The sequence below is a fragment of the Anoplopoma fimbria genome, chromosome 21 (genome assembly GCF_027596085.1).
Source record: "Anoplopoma fimbria isolate UVic2021 breed Golden Eagle Sablefish chromosome 21, Afim_UVic_2022, whole genome shotgun sequence".
Lineage (NCBI taxonomy): Eukaryota > Metazoa > Chordata > Actinopteri > Perciformes > Anoplopomatidae > Anoplopoma > Anoplopoma fimbria.
In genome coordinates this window covers 17,372,831-17,399,340 of record NC_072469.1, presented here as the reverse complement: position 1 = coordinate 17,399,340, position 26,510 = coordinate 17,372,831, and the positions used below count along the sequence as shown (strand labels likewise).

The following is a 26,510-nucleotide window of genomic DNA, read 5'->3' as shown; positions in this document are numbered from 1 at the left end:
TGTATTCATTAGTCTTAGTGTGCCACTTACAACGATGTGTAGATTTTGTCTAAATACTAAACTGTATTCCATTCTTTAAAGATGAATGGTGAATAATGTTTATATGTGCTTTTTTTCTGCACCCAGGATCTTTGTTAAAATCATCATAGTGCCAAAGTAAAACATCTTCTTTAATATTTTATCTTATGTTTTATGTTGAAATGATTCGTGGCACCAGATTTAATATTTTGGTCTTAAGATACCAAAAACATGCCTGGACCATGTAAATCATTTGTATTGCTTAGCTGGTGTTTCCATTGGATGCATGTAAAGTGTGTTAATTAAAATAAAAAATGACATGTTTCATTCAGTAGAAAGTGTTATCTCCTACTCTGTCATTTAGCAGGGATACACAGACTCACGATTGCTATCTAACTGTGTAGGTGACTGCTGATATAATGTGACGTGTGCAGAAGTCAGCATCATGGTTTCTTTGTGTGTAAATTACAAGTTTATACTTTAACCTATTTAAATATATCTTTCTTTTTTGTAAGTTATGTGAAGTATATATATGAATGCTTACAATGTGTCATGTCATTTTCAACAAAGATTTTAAGATGTCGTAATATCTGACTTCCTCATTCACAAAGCTGCCTGTATTTCTGCACTATTTTAGTCATGGGGGTCATGTGAAACCAACAGTGAACTGCATTTCTTTGACAGAAAGTCCACTTTCCTTCATTTTACATTTGCCTGGTTGGGCAGTAAGTTGAAGTTCCGCTAAAGATAACTAATTTCCTCATTGGAATAAAAAATCATAAGACCTTTTTTTTCTAGCCGTGGGCTCATTTGGTAAGGAAACATCTTACTGAACTCAGTGTTTTATTTATATTTTATCTTGAACTGATTTCATGTTTTAAAGGGGGTTACCCCCTAAACCTAACCCTGCTTTAAAACACAGTGAAAGCTTTAAAAACTTAAAAAGAGAGTAATCCTGTTATTGTGTTTGTAAATCCAGGGAGCAAGTTTCTGTGAACATGGTGACAAACAACATGTTACTGAGCCTCCTCTTTGTTTCAGGTGAGCTGTTTGTTGCTTGAATCATTAGACTTGTTAGTCTTTTTGTTCACGTCCTGAGTGAAAAAAATGTATATAGAATATTTTAACAAGACAAGAAAAAAAGACCAACATGTAGCATAATGCTGCTTCATTTTTCATGAATGTTTTCTTCCTTCAGATTTGTTCCGCATTTCGGTAATCATGAAACTACTTTTATAGGTGCGTGGGCTAATTGTTTAAAGCAGCTATACGTTACTGCACCACAGGAGATGGAAGCACTGAGTGGATCTTGTTTGCTAATCCCATGTAACTTCAGTGCTGAACCCGTTCAGGATTTCAACAGCACAAGAACAACCTTCGGAGTGTGGATTAAAAAAGACTCTAGGTTTAGCGTGGCGCCAAACAATGTGATTTTCAACAGTAGTGGGGCAGTCACCACATATCCGATGAGATTTACTGGAAACCTGAGTGAGAAAAACTGCACCACTTTATTTTCTAGTTTAATCCAAATGTACACGGACGTATATTTCTTCAGAGTTGAGAACAAACCATTCATGGCAACAGCTTCTTGTGATCGTCTTCAAATAACAGTTCAAGGTAAGTGAGCTTTGGTTCTATTAGTGGGTTTATAAAGTTGTTTTTGTTGTTGTAGCTTTAACTGCAAACACATTGGCCCTTACCTTCAACTACTGTAGGACTATTGACAGTCTCACAGAAACCAGCCAGTGATCAGTCAGGGCATTCAAAGTGTCCTCAAAATTGGTATGCATGTTCATGTGACCACATCTTCAAAAAGAGAAGTGTTATGTGGTAACGTTCCATCCTTCCTTCCTATTTACCATCAGCAGAAGACAAAATCTACATACATTTATAAAGATCCACATGAATTTGGAACTGGTTTAAATGTCCAATGATGAGTTTTTCTTCCACATGGTTGAAGCTGACTTTTACAATAAGGGCGTCTAGTTTGCAGATGTTGATGATCACTGTAACTGTAATGGACTGTATTCTTTAGTGTTAAATGTTTGTATTGAAACCACAGATTCTCCTCCAAGTCCCAGAATTGAGATCTCAGGTGTTCTGAAGGAGAAGGAGTCTGTCTCTATAAGCTGCTCAGCTCTCACTCCCTGTCCACACTCTCCTCCTGAACTCACCTGGAATCTCCTAGACCCTCACAACATTATAGAGGAAAACAAAGATCGAACCTTCACAACTAAAATCCAGAAGAACTTCACTCTGTCAGACAAACATGATGGATTAAACATCACCTGTTCTGCCAGTTATCCTGTGAATGAAGGAAAAGATGTCAAGACAGCAGAGCAGAGAAAGACTCTCAGTGTTTCATGTAAGTGTTTGTTATTGGATCCAGTCAGAACACGACGATTCACAGGATGTCAGCTGCTTTGGATGAGTAACGTTAATCTCACATTTTCCTCAGACGCTCCCAAGGACACCTCTGCGTCCATCAGTCCATCAGGTCAGGTGTCAGCAGGTAGCTGGGTGAACCTGACCTGCTCCAGCAGAGCCAATCCTCCCGTCAGCAGCTTCACCTGGTTCAAGAACAGCAAAGATGGACCCGTCAAAGTATCTGAAGGAGACGTTTACAGCTTTAATGTCACTGATGGAGGAGTATATTACTGTGTGGCCATTAATGAGCTTGGTGATGAAAAATCATCAGAGGTCCATCTGAATAAAGAAGGTAAACATGGAACTGTATTGCATCGTGTGAATTAGGAGCAGTTGTTGTTGGATAACATCACGTCTGCAAACATTAGTGCCGCAGCATTTTTGGATATACGTTTGCAAAATACCATAAGAAGTCAAGCTGAGCATTCTTGACTTGACTTGGTCACTTATAATGTTTTGTTTCTTTAGGAGTAAAACAGCTTGAAAGTTTTACACCATGGATCGCTGTTGTTGGAGGGATCATTGTACTCATCTGTGCAGGTTTTGCCATTTGGTAAGTTCCTTAAATCAATTTTTACATCCAGATTTATCCACTCAAAATGATCGTATTTCTGTACATATATTCTTCTCATTTTAATCTGTGATTATCTTGTGAATCACTCTGGTGATTTGTCAGTATTAGCTGTTTTTTACTGCTCTTGCATTTAATACTGTATTATTTTATTTAGAATAATTTTCTTAAACTTTTGAAATCTTATAGTCTTGCTTTCATAATTTTTTTTATTAAACTGATTTTCTAAAGTCGAAGGTGTATTTGAGGCGTTCCTCATGGTTCTATACCTGGGCCATACTGTTGTTTCTACATGGTGCCTCAAGATCACAATACAGAAAACAGATATTCATTTTTATGCAGATGACACTATTTTTATTTTGAGAGTCTGTCAATATCACCGAACCTGATTGACGAATTGGGTTTCTAAATTATGTAAATGTTAGGTGTCATTAAAGTGAAACCTGTCTGAACTAAACCTTCAGTTAGTACAAGAAGTGGCAGCCAGGTGTCCAGAATGAGTGAAGCACATTTAGTTTCAATACTCAGACCACACTTTTAATTTACTTTTAAAGCATGAAATGTGTTTTACAAGCAGGAATATTGTGGTTGTGTCAGACAATGTCTGAAATCATCTAAGCAGTGAAATGACTTGCTTTAAGCATTTTACCCTTTTTGTATTGTAAAATTATTGATTGCCTGTTTCTTTATTTTAATGATGATTTCTAAATTGCACTATAAGAACTTTATTATTACACAGAAAAATGAAGCTGACAGCCCTCTTATGTCTTTCAGGTGGTTGAAGTCAAAACGTTCAACTTTACAACGGACACAGGTAGGAAACAACTTTAATGTACTTTAGATAATTATGTGTTATGAGTTTGTTAACTAGTCATACTGTCTGTACACTTGAGATCTGGACTGAACAGATTCCTCATTAGTGCATTCCTGTTAGAAACACACTAATAATCCACTGCCGTAGCATTTAGGTTTTCCATTGCTGTGTCCACTAAAAGCTGGTTATTTGGATGATTATCACTGTCTTATAGCAGTAAGAGTTGAGTGAGAGACAAATGAGGTAAACTGAAGGAAATAGATGAAGGTGCCTCACAACATTTCTTGTTTGGTCCATTTATCACAGAGCCTAACAGCTGAGGAGCCAGCTGCTCAAGAGCGAGCCAGAGCGACAGAAACAGAAGCAGGAGACATCCATTACGGAGAGATTGACTTCTCCAAGTTGAGACCGGGAAAGTCCTCGACCTCGGTGCATGACAGTGGACAGGAGCAGGACACACTGTATGCACAGGTAAAAGTGTCCAAGACAGTAAAGAGCTTAACACAGACTGCTGACAGCCCAGAGGATCTCTACGCTCAAATGTTGTGAAAATTAGTGTATGAACATGACTTTTATAAACAAATATTCTGTTATTGTTATTCTTACAAGAAAATCTGTTCTTCCATTCTTTGCAATATATTTAAAGTGGAACATTTAAAAAAAAAAATCAGTATGTGGTCTGTAAAAAGTGGCTGCTGATTTGTGATTTGTTCACATATTATGAGTAATATTATTATTACAGCTAAACCAAAGATGAAATACAGTAATTGTTTCTGTATGTGTATTAAATGTTTGAGTTAAAATAAATGGGCGAGTGAGTATGTTTCAATGCCACATATACCATTTTTTAAGTCTTGGCAGTTACAAAAAACAGTAACACAATGATTGTGCACATTACAAAACTATCACTGTGGTTGGTACAAGCAAGCCAAACAAGTCTCATTATTGTTTTTATAGTGTCATAATGCAAGCCAAACCAAATGACTTCCTTTTTCTTCACATGGCTCTTCTGTGGTAGACAAATGATAAACCTTGTCACTTTGGTTTCACACTGTACAGTCAGTACATGTTTGATGTGTTGCATTGAATAAATTAAAAGTTGCAGTTGTGGCATTTTCTGATTTATCTTTTATTCGGTTTCTTAGCTTCCTTTTAAGGATTAAAATAATGTTGCATTGGCTTATGAATACTCTTTATTTTACAAACAGTTGACACCTTTTTATCATTTCACATTCATTTTTGTTGGTTCTCGCTGTTTTTTGGAAAAAGAGATGTCACCAATCAGGAGCAACATTTGAATCACAATCTGAAGCCAAATGACTGGATTGATGAACTGTTTTAGGTTCAAAACTCTTGATTAAAGCTAATTGATGATTGTTTCTCCTCACAAATATGTAGCCTGTTATATGGAGAAATTATTAAGGTTGATTGCCAAGCTTTCAGGGGCTTTAAATTTGGTAATTGAGTTGCAGCCCAGATAGCAACTAAATAGGAAATTTCACTGAAAAAAAACTACAGAAATGGTTAGTATGAAACAATAAAATGACTATCAATTGTAAATAGACAAAAACATGAATACAGCACAAATGTTGTGACTGACAAAACAGCAAATAGCCGGGTTGCATCTTAAAACACCAGTTAAATTGAAATACAACGTGAATTCCACAGAGTGTAATAACTAAATTTGAATCGTCATTTATTAAATAACAAAAGATACAACACCTGAGATACAGTGCTAAATGACTGAATAAATACAAATAAATACATTTTTTTTTTACTAAATCACATTTTGAAAGCCTATTAAAACGTCTAAGCTCAGTCTAGTCCAGTGGCTCCTCCCTGTCACCTTCTTGGTGGATCCAACACGCCGGTTGTACGGGCCTCTCAACCCGGTCCGATCTGTCGAGGAGTGAAAACACCAGGACAAGTAGTCCTTTCTCCGCTGATGGGCCATCACTCACTGGCTCCAGCAAAACGAACCCTACTGGCATGCATCACTGTGAACGCAACTTAAATATGCCGGAGAGTAATCTGTCGTTCATCCTGAGATTAAAATGGCTGATGATGAGGCATTGCTGTCCAAGGCTCATTGCAATTGAGTCTATCCGAACAACACATATTTTATTTTTGACAAGGCATTGTCGAAATGAATCCCAGTATTATGAACCCCATGCATTTGTTTTTTATTAGTATTCACTGAAAAGACTGGCATGTGTGTGCTTATCTATCAGCTACACTGGCAACCAGCCAGACGTGGACCCAAAACACACGACTTGGACAAAAAGTGCAAGTGCATGTAAAAGTTCACGGGAGACTGTTCAATGAAGTAAGACAACTGTACAAAAACACAATGTAGAGTCAAAGTCAAAATCCATAAATAAGATAATATGGATACAATAGAATTACCCAGAAAGTATCACCCAACCGGTAAAGACACAAGCGAGGAAGGGTAAGTAGGCACAGGTGAAACTGATCAGGGCGGGTAGGTAATCACACTGGCGGGAAACACATGAGGACAGGAAGTGAAGTATCTATATGTGAATGAAAACTGAAAACAATACTAATGAAAAAAGACATTGGGACACTATTTAGCCTATTCAGTGTACTGTTATTAAATACCTTTTTCAATAACAGAACAAATTCTAATAATCACATTTCACCTCTATTCAATAATACATCCACAATATCCCCATAAAGTAATTTTTGCATGTAATAATCTTTGCATGTAAAGTTTTTCTCCACACTGTGCTACATGCAAGCTCTGAACATTTTGAATAATCAGTTCCATCTCATAAAATGCATTGTCATGACTTTAAATGCTTTCATTTAATCATTGACTGGTAAATGAATGGACGTTGTTGTTTTTTCAGATTACAGTAGTGGTTGTAGTACAATACAAGCATGTGAATCAAGCTTTATTTGCCATTTACAGGAACACCAGCATTGATCATTTGTTCCACCTTCCATTAACTCCTCCTTCCTTTCACAGTCCTGCTTTGTTCTCAGACCTGTAACTTCTGCATTGAGCTTATCAGACAGCACGGCTACACTGAGAGAAACAACATTCACTCCAATGTAAGTTGATGTCTACTACAATCCATTATTTTAATATCAAATGGCAAATGGTAGAACAACCTCTTTCCTTATCTTTTAATATTTCTATTTCATCCAGTTATAATAGATTTAAGTAGAATTATTCACCAACAAATTGACTGAATACTTGTATCATAAATGCAGAAGCATCAAGAGGACTGACTAGCATTACACTTTTTGAATATCTGTGTTCATATTTAATGGCACAGGGATACAGATCAACACTGTGTGTCAGGACTCATGGGTGGATCATATATCAATAAGTTGTCAAGAGTAGCTGCCCATCTGAGCCTTTTCCGTATTAGTAATGCTGTTTAGTGACTTATAGTTTTCTGACTGCTTGGCAAGTAATTTTACACTGCTTCCCATGGATTCCAGTAAATCGCCTCCTCTTTATTCCTAAATGAAGGGAAACAATAACAGATCAAGTTTCAGCAATAATCTGTGTGAAACTGGGCTCCTTTATGGGTCATTTGCATGTTTAAATATAAAACAGGATAATCCTTACCTTTTGTCTGCTGGTGTTTATCTAATGTACTTTTTAAAGAGATTAAAGAGGAAGCAGAAAGTATGAATGACGAAATGTTTTAGCTAGACAGGTAATACATTTTGCAACAAAATGTTATCTTCATTTAATTAATTACACAATTGTAATAACACAAATAAAAGTTTGTGAGGATATTTCATCAGTCCTGCTCAGTGTGACTCACAGTCACTTTACTCCAGTCACTGGCTTTTAAATGTCCTTATTATAATACATATTAGGATATATGTAAGATAATTGTAAGATACATCATGAAAGATTATAAAAGATTTAGACTCACAGGATATAATCAGTTAAACAGAGAACTCTGAGAAAAAAAAGACTGCACCTGCACTGTAGTTTTAATTCAAAGGAAATCCAGTTGGTTTTAAATTACGACAGCTTAAAAAGGGAAGTCGGTTTGTTGAACTGTTGAAATTCATGAATTGCATTAATTTCACTATAAACCACCAACGAAAGGATCAAATTGTCACTTCTCCTTGATTGTGGGCTTCTTTGGTAAGACAACATCCAGGGTTGTTATTGGAGTCGACGCATTTGCAGACTAGTGAGCAGTGATCTCTTAACACACAGTAACTTGTGGTTGAACAGAGCATGTTGACTGCTTTGTAAAATCCACTGCATCATTGTGTTAGTGAATCCAGGTGACGAGTGTCATGGCAGTCCAGTCTGTGAGAATGGTGACTGCCAACATGTTACTGAGTGTCTTCTTCCTCTCAGGTGAGCTTTTTCTTCAGTTACTTGTATTTCACTTGAATCCTTTACAATTTGAACTTGGACACAAAGCACATCATTTTCCCCATTAATTTATGTGAATATTGTAATCTGTATTTTCTGTCTGAGCTCTTTTGTCACTGAGACAAGACTGACTTAGTTATTTGGAGATATAGACGAGTTTAGTCACCAGTGTTCGGCCTCGTGGATGATAATTGTTGTAAATCTAGAAAAATGAATCATTACAAAAACTGTTCAGGGAAAAAAAAGGTCCACAAATGCTAGATATTCCTGATGAAGTATATTTCTCCTCATGTTTTTGTTGTTGTTTTTTTACACATGTGTGCACCACTGTTAATCATTATTCTGTTTCACAGGTGCTTTGGATGCTGATCCGTCGGTTACGGAACTATTCATGACTGCACCTCAAGAGATGGAAGCACTGAGTGGATCTTGTTTGCAAATCCCCTGTAACTTCAGTGCTAAATCAGAAAATAGATTCAACAGCACAAGAACAACCTACGGAGTGTGGATCAAAGATACCGTTGACTTTGCCAACAATCCAAATGATGTGATTTTCAACAGTAGCAGGGTGGATAATACTTATCCAATGAATCTAACTGGAGACCTGAGTCAGCAAGACTGCACCACTTTGTTTTCCAGTTTAATCACAACATACACAGCCACATACTACTTCAGGATGGAGAACGGTCCATTTGTAGCAACAGCTGATCGTGATCCTCTTAAAATAACAGTTAACGGTAAGAGTTTTTATATTTATCTGTTAAACCTAACTTTCAATGTGAATGTAAATATCTGCTACAGGATAATCAACAGTATCAGGGGTGGTTTAATGCTTGAGACATCAGCCTGTCACCAGAGAAAGAAATGTTTACACTTCCTTGATATTAGTGCAATTTTGTGTTCATGAGAAAGTTGCCTGTACATGCAGACCTTTCCATTTAACGCTTGAAAAAGGGGAAGTCCCTTTAGTTTAGTTAGTTTTACCATTTACCATCAGTGATGGACAAAATCTACATTACTTAGTCAAAGTTTACATTTTATGTTAACTCTATAGAGGGTCACAAGATGAATCTGAGGGGTCGTGAGGTGATTAATGGGAGAGGAAAGGAGGAAAAAAGTAATTTCTGCTACACATATCTGTGTTCATATCTTGAATTTCTTTCTAATCTTTGCATTATTGTGAAATAGTGGAGACTTTTTGCCTTTTGAGTCTGAAACAATTATTGAAATGAAACCATGTGAGAAGTAAAGAGGGGAAATGTCTCTTTGATGGAAATGCTAACAACTCAGAAACATCAGAAAAATGACAAGAAGCCCTGAACAAACACGTTTGTTTTTATACACAAGCCAAATGCTGTTAGTGGAGAATAAGTACAATATTTTGCTGTCAATCTAGAGGTTTACTGCTAGCATGGCTGTAGACTCTTAGTATTGTTGCTGTGTTTTTAAGTTTACAATGGGTATTTGCTTTTAAACCACAGATTCTCCTCCAAGTCCCAGTATTGAGATTTCAGGTGTTCTGAAGGAGAAGGAGTCTGTCTCTATAAGCTGCTCAGCTCTCACTCCCTGTCCACACTCTCCTCCTAAACTCACCTGGAATCTCCTAGACCCTCATAACATTATAGAGGAAAACACAGATCGAACCTTCACAACTAAAATCCAGAAGAACTTCACTCTGTCAGACAAACATGATGGATTAAACATCAACTGTTCTGCCAGTTATCCTGTGAATGGAGGAAAAGATTTCTTGACGGCAGAGCAGAATAAGACTCTCAATGTTTCATGTAAGTGTTTGTTATTGGATCCAGTCAGAACACGACTATTCACAGGATGTGAGCTGCTTTGGATGAGTAACGTTAATCTCACATTTTCCTCAGACGCTCCCAAGGACACCTCTGCGTCCATCAGTCCATTAGGTCAGGTGTCAGCAGGTAGCTGGGTGAACCTGACCTGCTCCAGCAGAGCCAATCCTCCCATCAGCAGCTTCACCTGGTTCAAGAACAGCAAAGATGGACCCGTCAATGTATCTGAAGGAGACGTTTACAGCTTTAATGTCACTGATGGAGGAGTTTATTACTGTGTGGCCATCAATGGGCTTGGTAATGAAAGATCATCAGAGGTCCATATTACTATTGAAGGTAACTATTAAAGGGACTTCTTCCATCTTTATTGTAACATGTCCACATTGTCTACATTTAGTCACTTTTATTTGTTGTTTTTTTTGTCTTGTCAGGAGGCAAAGATAACCCTCAAGAATTGGCTGCTGTTGTTGGAGGAACCATTGGGCTCATCGTACTCATCGGCCTGGTTGTCTGTGTTTGGTAAGTATCACTTATTAAAGGTGTCTTAAATACCATTTGGCACACTGCATATTAAACCTACCCTTATGTCTTCAAGGCGTTTAAAGTCGACACATCAAACTGCACAACAGAGTCAGGTGAGAACAAACAAAACTTGGTGTAGTTCTGTAAGTACTTGGAAGGCTCCGGCTGAAGGTTAAAAACACTTCCTGTTCGCTTTATTTACTTTTTGCAGAATCTGACTGTTGAAGAGACAGCAAGTGTACCAGAAGAGGACATCCATTACGGAGAGATTAACTTCTCGAGGCGTGGACCTGAACTCTCCTTAGCCTCGGTGCAGGACAGTGGAGAGCATCAGGACACGCTGTATACACAGGTCAAAGTGTCCAAGACCGCGAAAAACGCAACACAGACTGATGACGTCCCCGAGGATCTCTACGCTAAAGTGAAGAAATAATGAGTGATGTCTGTTTACTTTTTCAAGAAGTTTCATCAGTCGGTTTGAAAGAGACAGGAGAAAATGCAATCTTCAGTTATTTAAAGGGGAACTCAAAACCTCCACACACTGCAGCTCTGAAAGTTTAGCCAGTAATCATGATGAAATTCTTTTTTTTAGACCCGACATATGATGCCACCTGTGAGATGAGAAATATAGGTCCTTAGGCTCTGAATATGGAACTATTCTAAAAGACAGCTCTGTACACACCTAACAATGTACTATAATATTATATTTACTTTTAAAATGTCTGTAATTTAGTTTCTTTCTTTACATTTTCTACAAGGTGTGTTTCATCTCATTTACTGATCTATTCTATTTCTTACATCTTTTGCATACCCTTTTGTATTCAAATTGTATTTGTATTGCTTCATAAATGAACATGAGACACATTCTCCCCATTTGTAGATATTTAATCATTGCACTGAAATAAAAACCATAGCATACAACTTCTAAACATACCTATTAATCTCAGTCGTATTTATTGGTCCAACATTTCACATATTACATTACATTACATTACATTACAGTCATTTAGCAGACGCTTTTATCCAAAGCGACTTACAGGAAGTGTATTCAACATAGGTATTCAAGAGAACTACTAGTCACCAGAAGTCATAAGTGCATCTCCTTTCTTAAACAAGCATCTCAAAGCATAAGCCAGAGCAAAAGTATAGTGCAGAGGCAGATTACTATGAAAACAATAATTGCAACAGACTAATCCGAATATAGTAAGTGCTACAAACTACTACGAATAGGATAAGTGCAGTAAATAAATACAAATTCAATAAGTGCAGCGAACTGATACGAATACAGTAAGTGCAGCAACTAATACGAGTGCAATAAGTGCTACGAGGAAGGCTCCGGGTAGTACTTCTTGAAGAGGTGAGTTTTCAGCCTGCGCCTAAGGATGGGCAGGGACTCTGCTGTCCTGACGTCAGTGGGGAGTTCATTCCACCACTGAGGGGCCAGGACAGAAAAATGTGACCGGGTGGATCGACCTCTGAGCGACGGGGCAACCAATCGCCCGAGGCAGCAGAGCGAAGTGGTCGGGCAGGGGTGTAGGGCTTGACCAAGGCCTGGAGATAGGAAGGAGGTGTTCCTTTCACTGCCCTGTAGGCTAGCACCAGAGTCTTAAACTGGATGCGAGCTCTTACAGGGAGCCAGTGTAGGGAACGGAGAAGGGAAGTTGTGTGCGAGAACTTGGGGCGATTGAACACCAGACGTGCTGCAGCTTTCTGGACAAGCTCCAGAGGTCTGATGGCCGACGCCGGGGCTCCAGCAAGTAGTGAGTTGCAGTAGTCCAGGCGGGAGATGACCAGAGCCTGGATGAGCACCTGCGCCGTCTCCTCAGTGAGGAAGGGGCGAATCCTCCTGATGTTGTAGAGGAGGAATCTGCAGGAGCGTGTGACCGATGCAATGTTTGCTGAGAACGACAGTTGGTCGTCCAGGGTCACACCCAGATTCCTCACAGTCCGAGTTGGCGTCACCACGGCATCATCAATGGTGATGGACAGGTCTCGGTGCGGGCAACCCTTCCCCGGGAGGAAGAGTAGCTCGGTTTTGTCCAGGTTCAGCTTCAGGTGGTGTGTCAGCTTCAGGTGGTGTGTCGCCATCCACTTCGAGACATATTGTGTGTAAACATCAACTGAAATCATACAACTTAATCACAAACATTACAAAAGCCACAAAATGAATTATGCATAGGTAACCCCTCTGAAAAGACTTCTACAATGTTCTGAGCACTTAATGGACTTCTGATATAAATTCAATTGCATATAAAGTTCAATTCAAAATAAAAAGGGCATTTCCTGAGACCCAGTCAACAGTGTATTTAAGGATATGGGGCTAAAATGAACCTAAACTTTTTATGAGAAAAATATGTTAAAACTTATTTTGTCAGAACTCTGTACAAAAAAAGATCCAGTTGACGTGGAAGATCTTGGGCAGGTGAGTGGGCGCCTTTCGGCTCTGCATGCGAGCCAGGTAGTCGCCAAAGTTGTAACCGAAGAAGGGCCGCATGGCGAAGGGGTCGTGCATGATCGTCTTGCCTGAAGAATAAAGAATTGGCTTGAGTGATAGTACTAGTTACATCCTTATTATGCTATCATCCTAAAACACCTCATCAGTAGGAAAATCCTGTAATGGCTGATATATCATAGGTGATGACATAATATCTAAAAAACAGTCACTATAAAAAAATTGTGAACCAGATCAGAACTTTAAATCAGTACAAATGTATTTTACAGAAATGTAGACCACATGAAGCTCAGGTGTGTGCTTCAGTACCTTTATGTTCAGCAGCTGCCGTGGCCTCAGACCTCATGGAGGCTCCGATAAAGACTCCGTGTTGCCAATTGAAAGACTCGTACACCAGAGGGACTCCTACAACATCAACATTGTATCACGTTTAATGCACAGCTTTTTGTGTGTTGCTTGACTTCTCACGCTGATATGCAATATAAAGTGTAGCTGTAACGACTCAAACATGTAATATGTTAAAGAAGAAGACAACACAAGCACTGTTTTATTTTGGGTGTTTCTAGGCTTCTTTTTGTGGTTACAATGTAAATGAGACTTGCAGATGAACTTAAAATAATTTGGCTGACTTCCCTCTGTGACAGTCAAACCACAGAAGACTAACAACTTAATGTGAAAGGTAAAACATACATGGAAATGCCCTTCAAATAAAGTCTGCGACTATTGAGAGAGAAAACTCTGGAAGTTCAATGAGAGCAGCACCAACCTTCTGGTCTCCTGCCACCGAAGATGATGGCGTCAATGGGGACGCCCTCCTCACTCTCCCACTGGGGGTCAATGATGGGACACTGAGCCGCCGGGGCACAGAAGCGGGAATTGGGGTGGGCAAAATGTTGCTAGCTCTGGCTAACGTTAGACTCTCTGCTAGAACTTGCTCCAAAAGCGAGATGGCTCACGCGTTAGCTTCTTCCATCATCGATTTCGGATGCAGCAATCGTTCTTTTTAGGTTGTATCGGAGGCATTTCCGTTACTGGTATCGGAGCAACTCTAATTCATTATTCAGATTGAATTATTGCCATTGAAAAACTTTGAAAGTTTTAAAGGGAAGTTGAAAATACACATCTTATGGCAACAAGGGACAAACATTTTGTTTCAATGCAACGACTTCCATCAATGAGCTTGGTGATGAAACATCATCAGAGGTCCATCTTGATGAAGAAGGTAAACATGGAACTGTATTGCATCGTGTGAATTAGGAGCAGTTGTTGTTGGCTAACATCACATCTGCATACATTAGTGCCGCAGCATTTTTGCATATACGTTTGCAAGATACTGTATTAAGTCAAGATGAGTATTCTTAAGTTGACTTGGTCACTTATAATGTTTTGTTTCTTTAGGAGTAAAACAGCTTGAAAGTTTTACACCATGGATCGCTGTTGTTGGAGGGATCATTGTACTCATCTGTGCAGGTTTTGCCATTTGGTAAGTTCCTTAAATCAATTTTTACATCCAGATTTATCCACTCAAAATGATCGTATTTCTGTACATATATTCTTCTCATTTTAAGCTGTGATTATCTTGTGAATCACTCAGGTGATTTCTCAGTTTTAGCTGGGGTTTTTTTTGCTCTTGCATTTAATACTGTATTATTCTATTTAGAATAATTTTCTTTAACTTTTGAAATCTCATAGTCTTAATTTTTTTATTAAACTGATGTACTGTGTATTTGAGGCTTTCCTCATGGTTCTATACCTGGGCCATACTGTTGTATATACATGGTGCCTCCAGATCACAATATATACATATACAGAAAACAGATATTCATTTTTATGCAGATGACACTATTTTTATTTTGAGAGTCTGTCAATATCACCGAACCTGATTGCCTAATTGGGTTTCTAAGTTATGTAAATGTTAGTTGTCATCAGAGGTGGAAAGAGTACTAAAATATTTTACTCAAGTACAAGTACTGTTACTCTGTTGAAATTGTACTCAAGTACGAGTAAATTTACCGGTCAAAAAATCTACTCAAGTAAAAGTAAAAAGTAAATAATTTAAAATGTACTTTGAGTAAAAGTAAAAAGTTACTTTTTTACAATCAGTGTTTTCTGCCTCTACTGTGATGTGCAAAAGCCCACCTGGGAAATCGAAAGCCCACCTGGCAAATTCCCATTGTCATTGTGACACAGCACACAGTGCTCACTGCACACAACAAAATTGTTTTCCGTCTTGTCATCGTTGCTATTAAATTAAAAATGTCTCTTTTTACTTAATTACTTACTTTACTTTTTCACTCTTTTTAATGTCTCTTTTTTTCGCCGCTTTCTATGACGTCTTTCTAAGCCGCTGTTGGTAGAGTCGGGTCAGCCATCTCTTCTTCGTTCGGTAACGTAGTGACCTACCGTTGTATACTGTGGCGGTAGTATTCGCATTCGGAAACGTTTTCCTCCAGAAACTACACAATGCACACTGAGCATTCGAAACGTTTTCCGTACTACACAATGCACACTGAGCATTCGGACGCGCTATATTTGTGGCGTACTACAAAATGCATACTATAAGTACGAGTATTCGGATTCAGCCCTGGATTGGGCTTTGCGAGGTTTGTTTACAGGCGTTGCTAGGGTTACCGGTCTTGCGTGTTCCAACGGTTTATTATGGATTATTGTTATTCTTTCTAATAAAGATTTTTTTTTTTACTCAGTAACGCTTGTGCTGTAAAATGTACCGAAGTACATTACTCCAAAGAAAATGTACTTAAGTAAAAGTAAAATTACACATTTTAAAAAGTAGTTAAAAAAGTACAAGTACACAAAAAAGCTACTCAATTACAGTAACGCGAGTAATGTAATTCGTTACTTTCCACCTCTGGTTGTCATTAAAGATTTTAGAAAATGTTGTTTAAAAATCAGTGAAAGAAACAGAAAAAAGATTACTGTCATTAAATGTAAAACCTGTCTGAACTAGACCTTCAGTGAGTAGAAGAAGTGGCAGCCAGGTGTCCAGAATGAGTGAAGCACATTTAGTTTCAATTCTCAGACTCAAAACTCTTTTATTACTTTTAAAGCATGAAATGTGTCTTTTACAAGCAGGAATATTGTGGTTGTCTCACACAATGGGTGAAATCATCTCAGCAGTGAAATTACTTGCTTTAAGCTTTTTACCCTTTTTGTATTGTAAAATTATTGATTGCCTGTTTCTTTATTTTAATGATGATTTCTAAATTGCACTATAAGAACTTTATTATTACACAGAAAAATGAAGCTGACAGCCCTCTTATGCCTTTCAGGTGGTTGAAGTCAAAACGTTCAACTTTACAACGGACACAGGTAGGAAACGACTTTAATGTACTTTAGATAATTATGAGTTTGTTAACTAGTCATACTGTCTGTACACTTGAGATCTGGACTGAACAGATTCCTCATTAGTGCATTCCTGTTAGAAACACACTAATAATCCACTGCTGTAGCATTTAGGTTTTCCATTGCCGTGTCCACTAAAAGCTGATTATTTGGATGATTATCACTGTCTTACAGCAGTTAGAGTTGAGTGAGAGACAAATTAGATAAACTGAAGGAAATAGATGAAGGTGCCTCACAAATTTATAAACAAATATTCTGTTATTGTTATTCTTACAAGAAAATCTGTTCTTCCATTCTTTACAATATATTTAAAGTGGAAAATTAAAAAAAAAAGAAAATTTAATCAGTATGTGGTCTGTTAAAAGTGGCTGCTGATTTGTGATTTGTTCACATATTATGAGTAATATTATTATTACAGCTAAACCAAAGATGAAATACAGTAATTGTTTCTGGATGTGAAGGTTTTTAATTTTTGACTTTAATAAACGGGCTACATGAGCTATTTGCTTCAATGCCACAAATACCAGTTTCTATATCTTGGCAGTTACAAAAAACAGTATCACTGATTGTGCACATTACAAAACTATCACTGTAGTGCAAGCCAAACAAGTCTCATTATTGTGTTTATAGTGTCATGATGCAAGCCAAACCAATTAACTTCCTTTTTCTTCACATGGCTCTTCTGTGGTAGACAAATGATAAACCTTGTCACTTTGGTTTCACACTGTACAGTCAGTACATGTTTGATGTGTTGCATTGAATAAATTAAAATTTGCAGTTGTGCCATTTCCTGATTTAACTTGTATTCTGTTTCTTAGCTTCCTTTTAAGGATTTAAAAAATGTTGCATTGACTTATGAATAACCTTCATTTTACAAACAGTTGACACCTTTTTATCATTTCACATTCATTTTTGTTGGTTCTCGCTGTTTTTTGGAAAAGGAGAAACTGATCAGGGCGGGTAGGTAATCACACTGGCGGGAAACACATGAGGACAGGAAGTGAAGTATCTATATGTGAATGAAAACTGAAAACAATACTAATGAAAAAAGACATTGGGACACTATTTAGCCTATTCAGTGTACTGTTATTAAATACCTTTTTCAATAACAGAACAAATTCTAATAATCACATTTCACCTCTATTCAATAATGCATCCACAATATCCCCATAAAGTAATTTTTGCATGTAATAATCTTTGCATGTAAAGTTTTTCTCCACACTGTGCTACATGCAAGCTCTGAACATTTTGAATAATCAGTTCCATCTCATAAAATGCATTGTCATGACTCTAAATGCTTTCATTTAATCATTGACTGGTAAATGAATGGACGTTGTTGTTTTTTCAGATTACAGTAGTGGTTGTAGTACAATACAAGCGTGTGAATCAAGCTTTATTTGCCATTTACAGGAACACCAGCATTGATCATTTGTTCCACCTTCCATTAACTCCTCCTTCCTTTCACAGTCCTGCTTTGTTCTCAGACCTGTAACTTCTGCATTGACCTGATCAGACAGCACGGCTACACTGAGAGAAACAACATTCACTCCAATGTAAGTTGATGTCTACTACAATCCATTATTTTAATATCAAATGGCAGAAAAACTTATTTTTCTATATTTTAATATTCATATTTAATCCAATTATGATAGATTTAAATAGAATTATTCACCAACAAATTGATTGAATACTTGTATCATGAATGCAGACGCATCAAGAGGACTGACTAGTGTTTTACTTTTTGAATATCTGTGTTCATATTTAATGGCACAGGGATACAGATCAACACTGTGTGTCAGGACTCATGGGTGGATCATATATCAATAAGTTGTCAAGAGTAGCTGCCCATCTGAGCCTTTTCCGTATTAGTAATGCTGTTTAGTGACTTATAGTTTTCCTGACTGCTTGGCAAATCATTTTACACTGCTTCCCATGGATTCCAGTAAATCGCACTGGGCTCCTTTATGGGTCATTTTCATGTTTTTTAAATATAAAACAGGATAATCCTTACCTTTTGTCTGCTGGTGTTTATCTAATGTACTTTTTAAAGTACATTAACATTTTAATAGATATTTAAGATGAAGAGGAAGCAGACAGTATGAATGACGAAATGTTTTAGCTAGACAGGTAATACATTTTGCAACAAAATGTTATCTTCATTTGATTAATTACACAATTGTAATAACACAAATAAAAGTTTGTGAGGATATTTCATCAGTCCTGCTCAGTGTGACACAGTCACTTTACTCAAGTCACTGGCTGTTAAATGTCCTTATTATAATACATATTGGGATATATGTAAGATAATTGTAAGATACATCAAGTAAGATTATAAAAGATTTAGACTCACAGGATATAATCAGTTAAACAGAGAACTCTGAGAAAAAAAAAGACTGCACCTGCACTGTAGTTTTAATTCAAAGGAAATCCAGTTGGTTTTAAATTACGACAGCTTAAAAAGGGAAGTCGGTTTGTTGAACTGTTGAAATTCATGAATTGCATTAATTTCACTATAAACCACCAACGAAAGGATCAAATTGTCACTTCTCCTTGATTGTGGGCTTCTTTGGTAAGACAACATCCAGGGTTGTTATTGGAGTCGACGCATTTGCAGACGAGTGAGCAGTGATCTCTTAACACACAGTAACTTGTGGTTGAACAGAGCATGTTGACTGCTTTGTAAAATCCACTGCATCATTGTGTTAGTGAATCCAGGTGACGAGTGTCATGGCAGTCCAGTCTGTGAGAATGGTGACTGCCAACATGTTACTGAGTGTCTTCTTCTTCTCAGGTGAGCTTTTTGTTCAGTCACTTGTATTTCACTTGAATCCTTTACAATTTGAACTTGGACACAAAGCACATCATTTTTCACTGAGACAAGACTGACTTAGTTATTTGGAGATATAGACGAGTTTAGTCACCAGTGTTCGGCCCCGTGGGGGATAATTGTTGTAAATCTAGAAAAATGAATCATTACAAAAACTGTTCAGGGGAAAAAAAGCTAAATATTACTGGTGAAGTATATTTCTCCTCATGTTTTTCTTGTTGTTTTTTTTAAACCTGTGTGCACGACTGTTAATCATGAGTCTGTTTCACAGGTGCGTTGGCTGATTGTCTGATGAACACAGAACTATTAATTACTGCACCTCAAGAGATGGAAGCACTGAGTGGATCTTGTTTGCAAATCCCCTGTAACTTCAGTGCTAAACCAGAAAATAGATTCAACAGCACAAGAACAACCTACGGAGTGTGGATCAAAGATACCGTTGACTTTGCCAACAATCCAAATAATGTGATTTTCAACAGTAGCAGGGTGGATAATACTTATCCAATGAATCTAACTGGAGACCTGAGTCAGCAAAACTGCACCACTTTGTTTTCCAGTTTAATCACAACATACACAGACACATACTACTTCAGGGTGGAGAACAGGCCATTTGTGGCAACAGCTTTTTGTCATCCTCTTCGAATAACAGTTAACGGTAAGAGTTTTTATATTTATCTGTTAAACCTAACTTTCAATGTGAATGTAAATATCTGCTACAGGATAATCAACAGTATCAGGGGTGGTTTAATGCTTGAGACATCAGCCTGTCACCAGAGAATCAAATGTTTACACTTCCTTGATATTAGTGCATTTATTTTTTGCATGAGAAAGTTGCCTGTGTTAGGCCCCTGAAAAATGGGGATACATAATTACGAGTGACGCGATGCTGTTTCCTCAGTAAGAACTTTACTGTAATAATGTTTACATAAATATACAACAGAGATCCACAGCAGAGTAGAGAGTGCATACCTTATGTACGTAAAAACAGTATTCAAAGTATTAGCTGAGATAGTTCTCGCTTTTCTCATTATATCATCAAGCACAGAATAACTTCATCTCATTACTTTCACATGAAACTCTTCAGGACACATTTAAAGTGCAAAAAAAGTATTATACAGACAAAATAAATAAGGTATTACTACTAAATATTACTATCTGTACATGTGAATTAAAAAATGGCGGCCAACATTGAGACAGAGCTAAAGCGCGGGAACTCACGTACACACTCACACTTCAGAAACTCGGCAAAACTCAGCTCTAAAGTGCCCAAAATGTAATAACAACATTCACTTAAATCTTATGACATGTTATCAAATTCCTACCGACATGTTAACTCTGTTCACAATCCACAACATACCTGAAAGATGGGGATAAAGAATACAAGAGTGACGCGACGCTGTTTCCTCAGTTATGTAGGGTAACTGAGCAGGTAAGTGGGCGGAGACCAAAGCAATCGATCTCAGAGTCACGATCAAGACCACTACAGGTGCATCTCAATAAATTTGAATATCATGGAAAAGTTCGTTTATTTCGATAATTCAATTCAAAAAGTGAAACTCATATATTATATAGATTCATTACACACAGAGTGAAATATTTCAAGCGTTTATTTCTTTTAATTTTGATGATTATGGCTTACAGCTAATGAAAACCCAAAATCTCAGAAAATTAGAATATTACATAAGACCAATAATACAAAGGATTTTTAAAACAGAAATGTCAGCCTACTGAAAAGTATGTTCATATATATATGCACTCAATACTTGGTCGGGGCTCCTTTTGCATGAATTACTGCATCAATGCGGCGTGGCATGGAGGCGATCAGCCTGAGGCACTGCTGAGGTGTTATGGAAGCCCAGGTTGCTTTGATAGCGGCCTTCAGCTCGTCTGCATTGTTGGGTCTGGTGTCTCTCATCTTCCTCTTGACAATACCCAACAGATTCTCTATGGGGATCAGGTCAGGCGAGTTTGCTGGCCAATCAAGCACAGTGATACCATGGTCATTAAACCAGGTATTGGTACTTTTGGCAGTGTGGGCAGGTGCCAAGTCCTGCTGGAAAATGAAATCAGCATCTCCATAAAGCTTGTCAGCGGAAGGAAGCATGAAGTGCTCTAAAATTTCCTGGTAGACGGCTGCGTTGACTTTGGACCAACACCAGCAGATGACATGGCTCCACAAATCATCACTGACTGTGGAAACTTCACACTGGACTTCAAGCATCTTGGATTCTGTGCCTCTCCACTCTTCCTCCAGACTCTGGGACCTTGATTTCCAAATGAAATGCAAAATTTACTTTCATCTGAAAAGAGGACCACTTTGGACCACTGAGTAACAGTCCAGTCCTTTTTCTCCTTAGCCCAGGTAAGACACTTCTGACGTTGTCTCTGGTTTAGGAGTGGCTTGACACGAGGAATGCGACAGTTGTAGCCCGAGTCCTGGATACGTCTGTGCGTGGTGGCTCTTGATGCACTGACTCCAGCCTCAGTCACTCCTTGTGAATCTCCCCCAAATTCTTGAATGGCCGTTGCTTCAATGGCAGTTATCCCTGTTACTTGTGCAATTTTTCCTTCCACTCAACTTTCTATGAATATGCTTGGATACAGTCTTCCCCATGATTGTGTAGCCTACAACAGCAGTCTTCCCCATGATTGTGTACCTACTGAACCAGCCTTAGAGACCATTTAAAGGTTCAGGAAACCTTTGCAGGTGTTTTGGGTTAATTAGCTGATTAGAGTGGGACATCGTGAGTCTACAATATTGAACTTTTTCACAATATTCTAATTTTCTGAGATACTGAATTTTGGGTTTTCATTAGCTGTAAGCCATAATCATCAACATTAAAAGAAATAAACGCTTGAAATATTTCACTCTGTGTGTAATGAATCTATATAATATATGAGTTTCACTTTTTGAATTGAATTATCAAAATAAACAAACTTTTCCATGATATTCTAATTTATTGAGATGCACCTGTATGTAGATCTCAGTTTAATACTATTGTACCTACAATGACACAATAAAGAGACAAGTATCAATGTAACAAAATCACCATTTAGCGTTTTAACCACTTATTAACATATGATGACTTTTAACTCTTTCATAACTTTATAGTTTTAGTAAACCCTTTTCTTGTCTATGAATTATCTTTTTAACCACATCCCAGTTTTTAACATAACAGATCATGAATTTACCATTTCCTTGAACTTGTATAAGTGCATATTTCCAACTTGTCACACCTGTACATGCGGACCTTTGCATTTAACGCTTGAAAAAGGGAAGTCTCTTCAGTTTAGTTTTTTTGACAATTTACCATCAGTGATGGACAAAATCTACATTACTTAGTCAAAGTTTACATTTTATGTTAACTCTATAGAGGGTCACAAGATGAATCTGAGGGGTCGTGAGGTGATTAATGGGAGAGGAAAGGAGGAAAAAAGTAATTTCTGCTACACATATCTGTGTTCATATCTTGAATTTATTTTCTAATCTTTGCATTATTGTGAAATAGTGGAGACTTTTTGCCTTTTGAGTCTGAAACAATTATTGAAATGAAACCATGTGAGAAGTAAAGAGGGGAAATGTCTCTTTGATGGAAATGCTAACAACTCAGAAACATCAGAAAAATGACAAGAAGCCCTGAACAAACACGTTTGTTTTTATACACAAGCCAAATGCTGTTAGTGGAGAAAAAGTACAATATTTTGCTGTCAATCTAGAGGTTTACTGCTAGCATGGCTGTAGACTCTTAGTATTGTTGCTGTGTTTTTCAGTGTACACTCTGTATTTGCTTTTAAACCACAGATTCTCCTCCAAGTCCCAGTATTGAGATTTCAGGTGTTCTGAAGGAGAAGGAGTCTGTCTCTATAAGCTGCTCAGCTCTCACTCCCTGTCCACACTCTCCTCCTAAACTCACCTGGAATCTCCAACAAGACCCTCACAACATTATAGAGGAAAACAAAGATCGAACCTTCACAACTAAAATCCAGAAGAACTTCACTCTGTCAGACAAACATGATGGATTAAACATCACCTGTTCTGCCAGTTATCCTGTGAATGGAGGAAAAGATTTCTTGACGGCAGAGCAGAATAAGACTCTCAGTGTTTCATGTAAGTGTTTGTTATTGGATCCAGTCAGCACACGACTATTCACAGGATGTGAGCTGCTTTGGATGCGTAACGTTAATCTCACATTTTCCTCAGACGCTCCCAAGGACACCTCTGTGTCCATCAGTCCATCAGGTTGGGTGTCAGCAGGTAGCTGGGTGGACCTGACCTGCTCCAGCAGAGCCAATCCTCCCGTCAGCAGCTTCACCTGGTTCAAGAACAGCAAAGATGGACCCGTCAAAGTATCTGAAGGAGACGTTTACAGCTTTAATGTCACTGATGGAGGAGTTTATTACTGTGTGGCCATCAATGGGCTTGGTAATGAAAGATCATCAGAGGTCCATCTAACTATTGAAGGTAAACATGGAACTGTATTGCATGCTGTGAATTAGGAGCAGTTGTTGTTGGCTAACATCACGTCTGCATTGCGTGTGTTTGTTTTATGAAGATGAAAGCAGGTGTTGCTGATTCTTTTTCATCATTACGTGCCAAATCTTTCAGACACTCCTGTTACACCCGGTCTAGGGGAAACATGAGCTCAACATAACGCCGGTTCTCCCTTTTTCCCCCACTCCCAATAAAGACAATTGCTGCTGACGTTTAGTACACAATATTTATTATTTCACAAAAAGGGTTGGTAGAAATAAACGTCAAGGTGAGCCTGGCCCAAAACAATAAACAAAACCCTCTTAAATAATATACTACCTTACCTATTCCCAAAACAAACAAAAGAAAATACAGGCATCTTACCTCTCACCTTAAGGTGAGCATGTTGTTGTGTTGCAGGTGATCAACCAGTTGGTGTTCATGCCGTAGTGAAGATCCTGGGAATCATAATGCTCGTCAGTACGTTGGTCGTCTTTGAGTGGTGAGACAAATGTTTCTGTCATACAATCATTTTCACAGACGGTCCAAATTTTGTCAATGGAACAGATCACTGTTACGACACCTTAAACAACAACAACAACCTTAATGTCATCTCCTTTTCTTCCAGCTGGTTTAGATCAAGACACTCAACCAAACCAGTGAAGGTAAGCTACAGGAGGTGGTAGGTACATTATTATCCAACATTTAAACTGTTTGTTCAAGTCTCAAACACCATAGCCACCAGTGTCTGCACCATCAGGTGAGGGTAGACCAGAATGCAATGCAGCCCCATTTCAGTAAGGAGAGCTAAACTCACTTACAGTTACCGTTATATTGTATGTGTCTGAACCACTCAACCACCAGCATGCCCTTCTTAAGATCTTTAGTAGGCTAGGTAGGCAGCAGGAAGAGATGCAACAAAGACACATTCTTCTTTCTCAAACAAGTATTTTACTATCCTAACAGCACAAAGTTTGTTTTGTACATCAAATTAATCTGCTGTAACAAAGTTGACCTTATAACCAGAAATCATCCGCTTTTCAAAACAACCGAAACTGGGCTGCTACAGAAATGACTTAATGCAACCATTTTGCAGAGAGCACTTTGAGCTGTGCAGTGATTAAAGCTTTTTCAGCTGCTCCTTTAAGTTCACTGCAGAGCCCCAACACTCCTCTCTCCATGTTGTTTCATTCCCACAGGATGCAGGAGAGGCAGACTATGTCAACAGAGTGATTGAGATCCAAGCACCATGAGCCGGATGGAGAAGGAAGGTGGAGATGGCGACGGAGATGAAGATGTCATGTTCAATATCAATGGAACCAGATATCATTTCTTATTTCCTGTTTCTATGTGTCGGTGTGCCATAAACATGAAAGTCAATCAAAAATTAAAAAGCATGACTTTGTTTGTATACGTTTGATTAGACAAACAAGATGACCCCAGATTTTGGGTGAATATAGATTGTTATTATTGTGAAATTCTCCTGTTTTACCACCTTGTTTATTTGTGAATGTCTTTTCTTTAATATATTTTCAGAGGTTGGGCTGATTTATGGTACTTTTTACTGTTTTCTTTTGTTTCTTTTAAAGACCCAACCAGCTTTTTTTTCTTTACCACACCAATTGTTTTCCCATGTAAACTGTATATAATTGATCATTTGTTTTCATGTATACAGAAAATACACATATGATAGCTGGGTGACTGTGCCTTAATATGACATCCAGCACACTGCTGGCTCTGTAAAATAGATATTCTGCAACTCTTTAAAATAGCTTCATTTTGGATTTGATTGAACTTCATTGCTCCTGCACATGATGATGAAATATTTCACGTAAAGATGGCATGGCTTTCACACTTGCAGAGAGTTGTGTGATAAAAGTACAAACAGGATATGAGCAGTAAATATGAGAACTGCTTGTAATTCTGTGCAGCCGTAGAAATTCAGATCGTATGATATCTAACAGATGTATATAAGCTTATAAGGTCTCAAAACTTCCTTTTGTATTGCAATTGGCTAACTAGAGCGTTTGGTATCTAGGTCATATACTTACCTAACATTAGTGTAAGTTCCTGAATTGAAAAACTTCGCTTGAAAATATTAAGACCTCGCTGTTTCTTATTTTTTGCTTTGGGCTTATTTGGTAAGGCAAAGCATTTTACTGCTTTTATTGATTTATATATATTTGTGTTTTAAAGCTACGTAGTTATTTGTTTTATGATCTGCAATTTAAATAAAAGGCATTATGAAAGGTTACTTGTTTTGTGTGTGTTTGAAGGACGTAAGTCAAGGCTGTCATATTGAGTAGAATTTACATAATACATCTCCAAATTTAGCTCAAAAGACTATTTAAAACACAGTGAAGTCAGGGCATGTAAATAATGACATTTGTGAAATTTAAGTGCTTCATTTATTCATCCTTATAAACAGAACATCAGAGATAAATACCTACAGAATGAAATCTTCTTCGTGGCAATTCAAACAAAAAGAAGGCAAAACAGCTTTAAACCTGCATTCATTTATTAAGGGGCAGTCCAACAAGCTGTGAACACAACACTGACATGTTATCACCTTATAAGGATGAAATGGGGAACATTATTGTGTGTGTGTGTGTGTGTGTGCGTGCGTGCGTGTGTGTGTGTGTGTGTGCGTGCGTGCGTGCGTGCGTGCGTGCGTGCGTGCGTGTGTGTGTGTGTGTGAGAAGTTTAACATGTTCTTTTAGCACTTAACTTAGGTGGTGGATTGCTCCACCTGCCGTTCTTTAATGTGAGGCCCTGTGACACTGACACATCTGTAACCTACACAGTTAGATGTGTCTAACTGTGTAGGTTACAGATGTGTCAGTGTCTGCTGATATAATGTGACGTGTG

The 26,510-nt window shown here is 37.9% G+C and overlaps 4 protein-coding genes across 4 annotated transcripts; 3 read left to right on the top strand and 1 right to left on the bottom strand.

Moving 5' to 3' along the window:
• Positions 1 to 742: 742 nt before the first annotated feature.
• On the top strand, positions 743 to 4,957 carry LOC129110759 (myeloid cell surface antigen CD33-like). Its single transcript, XM_054622959.1, has 8 exons — positions 743 to 831; positions 998 to 1,059; positions 1,258 to 1,635; positions 2,081 to 2,383; positions 2,477 to 2,737; positions 2,914 to 2,998; positions 3,791 to 3,830; positions 4,137 to 4,957. Exons 2-8 carry the CDS (start codon positions 1,017 to 1,019, stop codon positions 4,377 to 4,379), a joined length of 1,353 nt encoding a protein of 450 aa, XP_054478934.1. The 5' UTR covers positions 743 to 831; positions 998 to 1,016; the 3' UTR covers positions 4,380 to 4,957.
• A 1,859-nt stretch (positions 4,958 to 6,816) lies between these two features.
• Positions 6,817 to 11,893, top strand: LOC129110757 (myelin-associated glycoprotein-like). The gene is made up of 8 exons (XM_054622955.1): positions 6,817 to 6,905; positions 8,103 to 8,187; positions 8,559 to 8,942; positions 9,687 to 9,989; positions 10,083 to 10,343; positions 10,439 to 10,526; positions 10,603 to 10,642; positions 10,741 to 11,893. Exons 2-8 carry the CDS (start codon positions 8,124 to 8,126, stop codon positions 10,960 to 10,962), a joined length of 1,362 nt encoding a protein of 453 aa, XP_054478930.1. The 5' UTR covers positions 6,817 to 6,905; positions 8,103 to 8,123; the 3' UTR covers positions 10,963 to 11,893.
• A 1,007-nt stretch (positions 11,894 to 12,900) lies between these two features.
• Positions 12,901 to 14,743, bottom strand: LOC129111120 (phosphoenolpyruvate carboxykinase, cytosolic [GTP]-like). The gene is made up of 4 exons (XM_054623411.1): positions 14,735 to 14,743; positions 13,748 to 13,877; positions 13,291 to 13,386; positions 12,901 to 13,052 (listed from the first exon to the last, which is right to left on the bottom strand). Exons 1-4 carry the CDS (start codon positions 14,741 to 14,743, stop codon positions 12,901 to 12,903), a joined length of 387 nt encoding a protein of 128 aa, XP_054479386.1.
• A 3,077-nt stretch (positions 14,744 to 17,820) lies between these two features.
• LOC129110760 (myelin-associated glycoprotein-like) lies at positions 17,821 to 25,833 on the top strand. The gene is made up of 8 exons (XM_054622960.1): positions 17,821 to 17,897; positions 19,051 to 19,135; positions 19,443 to 19,826; positions 22,974 to 23,279; positions 23,373 to 23,633; positions 24,063 to 24,144; positions 24,271 to 24,307; positions 24,842 to 25,833. Exons 2-8 carry the CDS (start codon positions 19,072 to 19,074, stop codon positions 24,893 to 24,895), a joined length of 1,188 nt encoding a protein of 395 aa, XP_054478935.1. The 5' UTR covers positions 17,821 to 17,897; positions 19,051 to 19,071; the 3' UTR covers positions 24,896 to 25,833.
• The last annotated feature ends 677 nt before the right edge of the window (positions 25,834 to 26,510 follow it).

What these genes read in the sequence shown, in the direction of transcription:
- LOC129110759 (XM_054622959.1), top strand. Translation starts at nt 1,017, where the DNA reads ATGGTGACAAACAACATGTTACTGAGCCTCCTCTTTGTTTCAG. An exon ending in GAGCCTCCTCTTTGTTTCAG is followed by an intron (nt 1,060 to 1,257) that starts GTGAGCTGTTTG and finishes CTACTTTTATAG; the next exon opens with GTGCGTGGGCTAATTGTTTA. An exon ending in GGTCCATCTGAATAAAGAAG is followed by an intron (nt 2,738 to 2,913) that starts GTAAACATGGAA and finishes TTGTTTCTTTAG; the next exon opens with GAGTAAAACAGCTTGAAAGT.
- LOC129110757 (XM_054622955.1), top strand. Translation starts at nt 8,124, where the DNA reads ATGGCAGTCCAGTCTGTGAGAATGGTGACTGCCAACATGTTACTGAGT. An exon ending in GGTCCATATTACTATTGAAG is followed by an intron (nt 10,344 to 10,438) that starts GTAACTATTAAA and finishes TTGTCTTGTCAG; the next exon opens with GAGGCAAAGATAACCCTCAA. An exon ending in AAACTGCACAACAGAGTCAG is followed by an intron (nt 10,643 to 10,740) that starts GTGAGAACAAAC and finishes TACTTTTTGCAG; the next exon opens with AATCTGACTGTTGAAGAGAC.
- LOC129111120 (XM_054623411.1), bottom strand. An exon ending in CGGTGGCAGGAGACCAGAAG is followed by an intron (nt 13,387 to 13,747) that starts GTTGGTGCTGCT and finishes TTGATGTTGTAG; the next exon opens with GAGTCCCTCTGGTGTACGAG. An exon ending in GGCAGCTGCTGAACATAAAG is followed by an intron (nt 13,053 to 13,290) that starts GTACTGAAGCAC and finishes TTTATTCTTCAG; the next exon opens with GCAAGACGATCATGCACGAC.
- LOC129110760 (XM_054622960.1), top strand. Translation starts at nt 19,072, where the DNA reads ATGGCAGTCCAGTCTGTGAGAATGGTGACTGCCAACATGTTACTGAGT. An exon ending in GGTCCATCTAACTATTGAAG is followed by an intron (nt 23,634 to 24,062) that starts GTAAACATGGAA and finishes GTTGTGTTGCAG; the next exon opens with GTGATCAACCAGTTGGTGTT. An exon ending in ACTCAACCAAACCAGTGAAG is followed by an intron (nt 24,308 to 24,841) that starts GTAAGCTACAGG and finishes TCATTCCCACAG; the next exon opens with GATGCAGGAGAGGCAGACTA.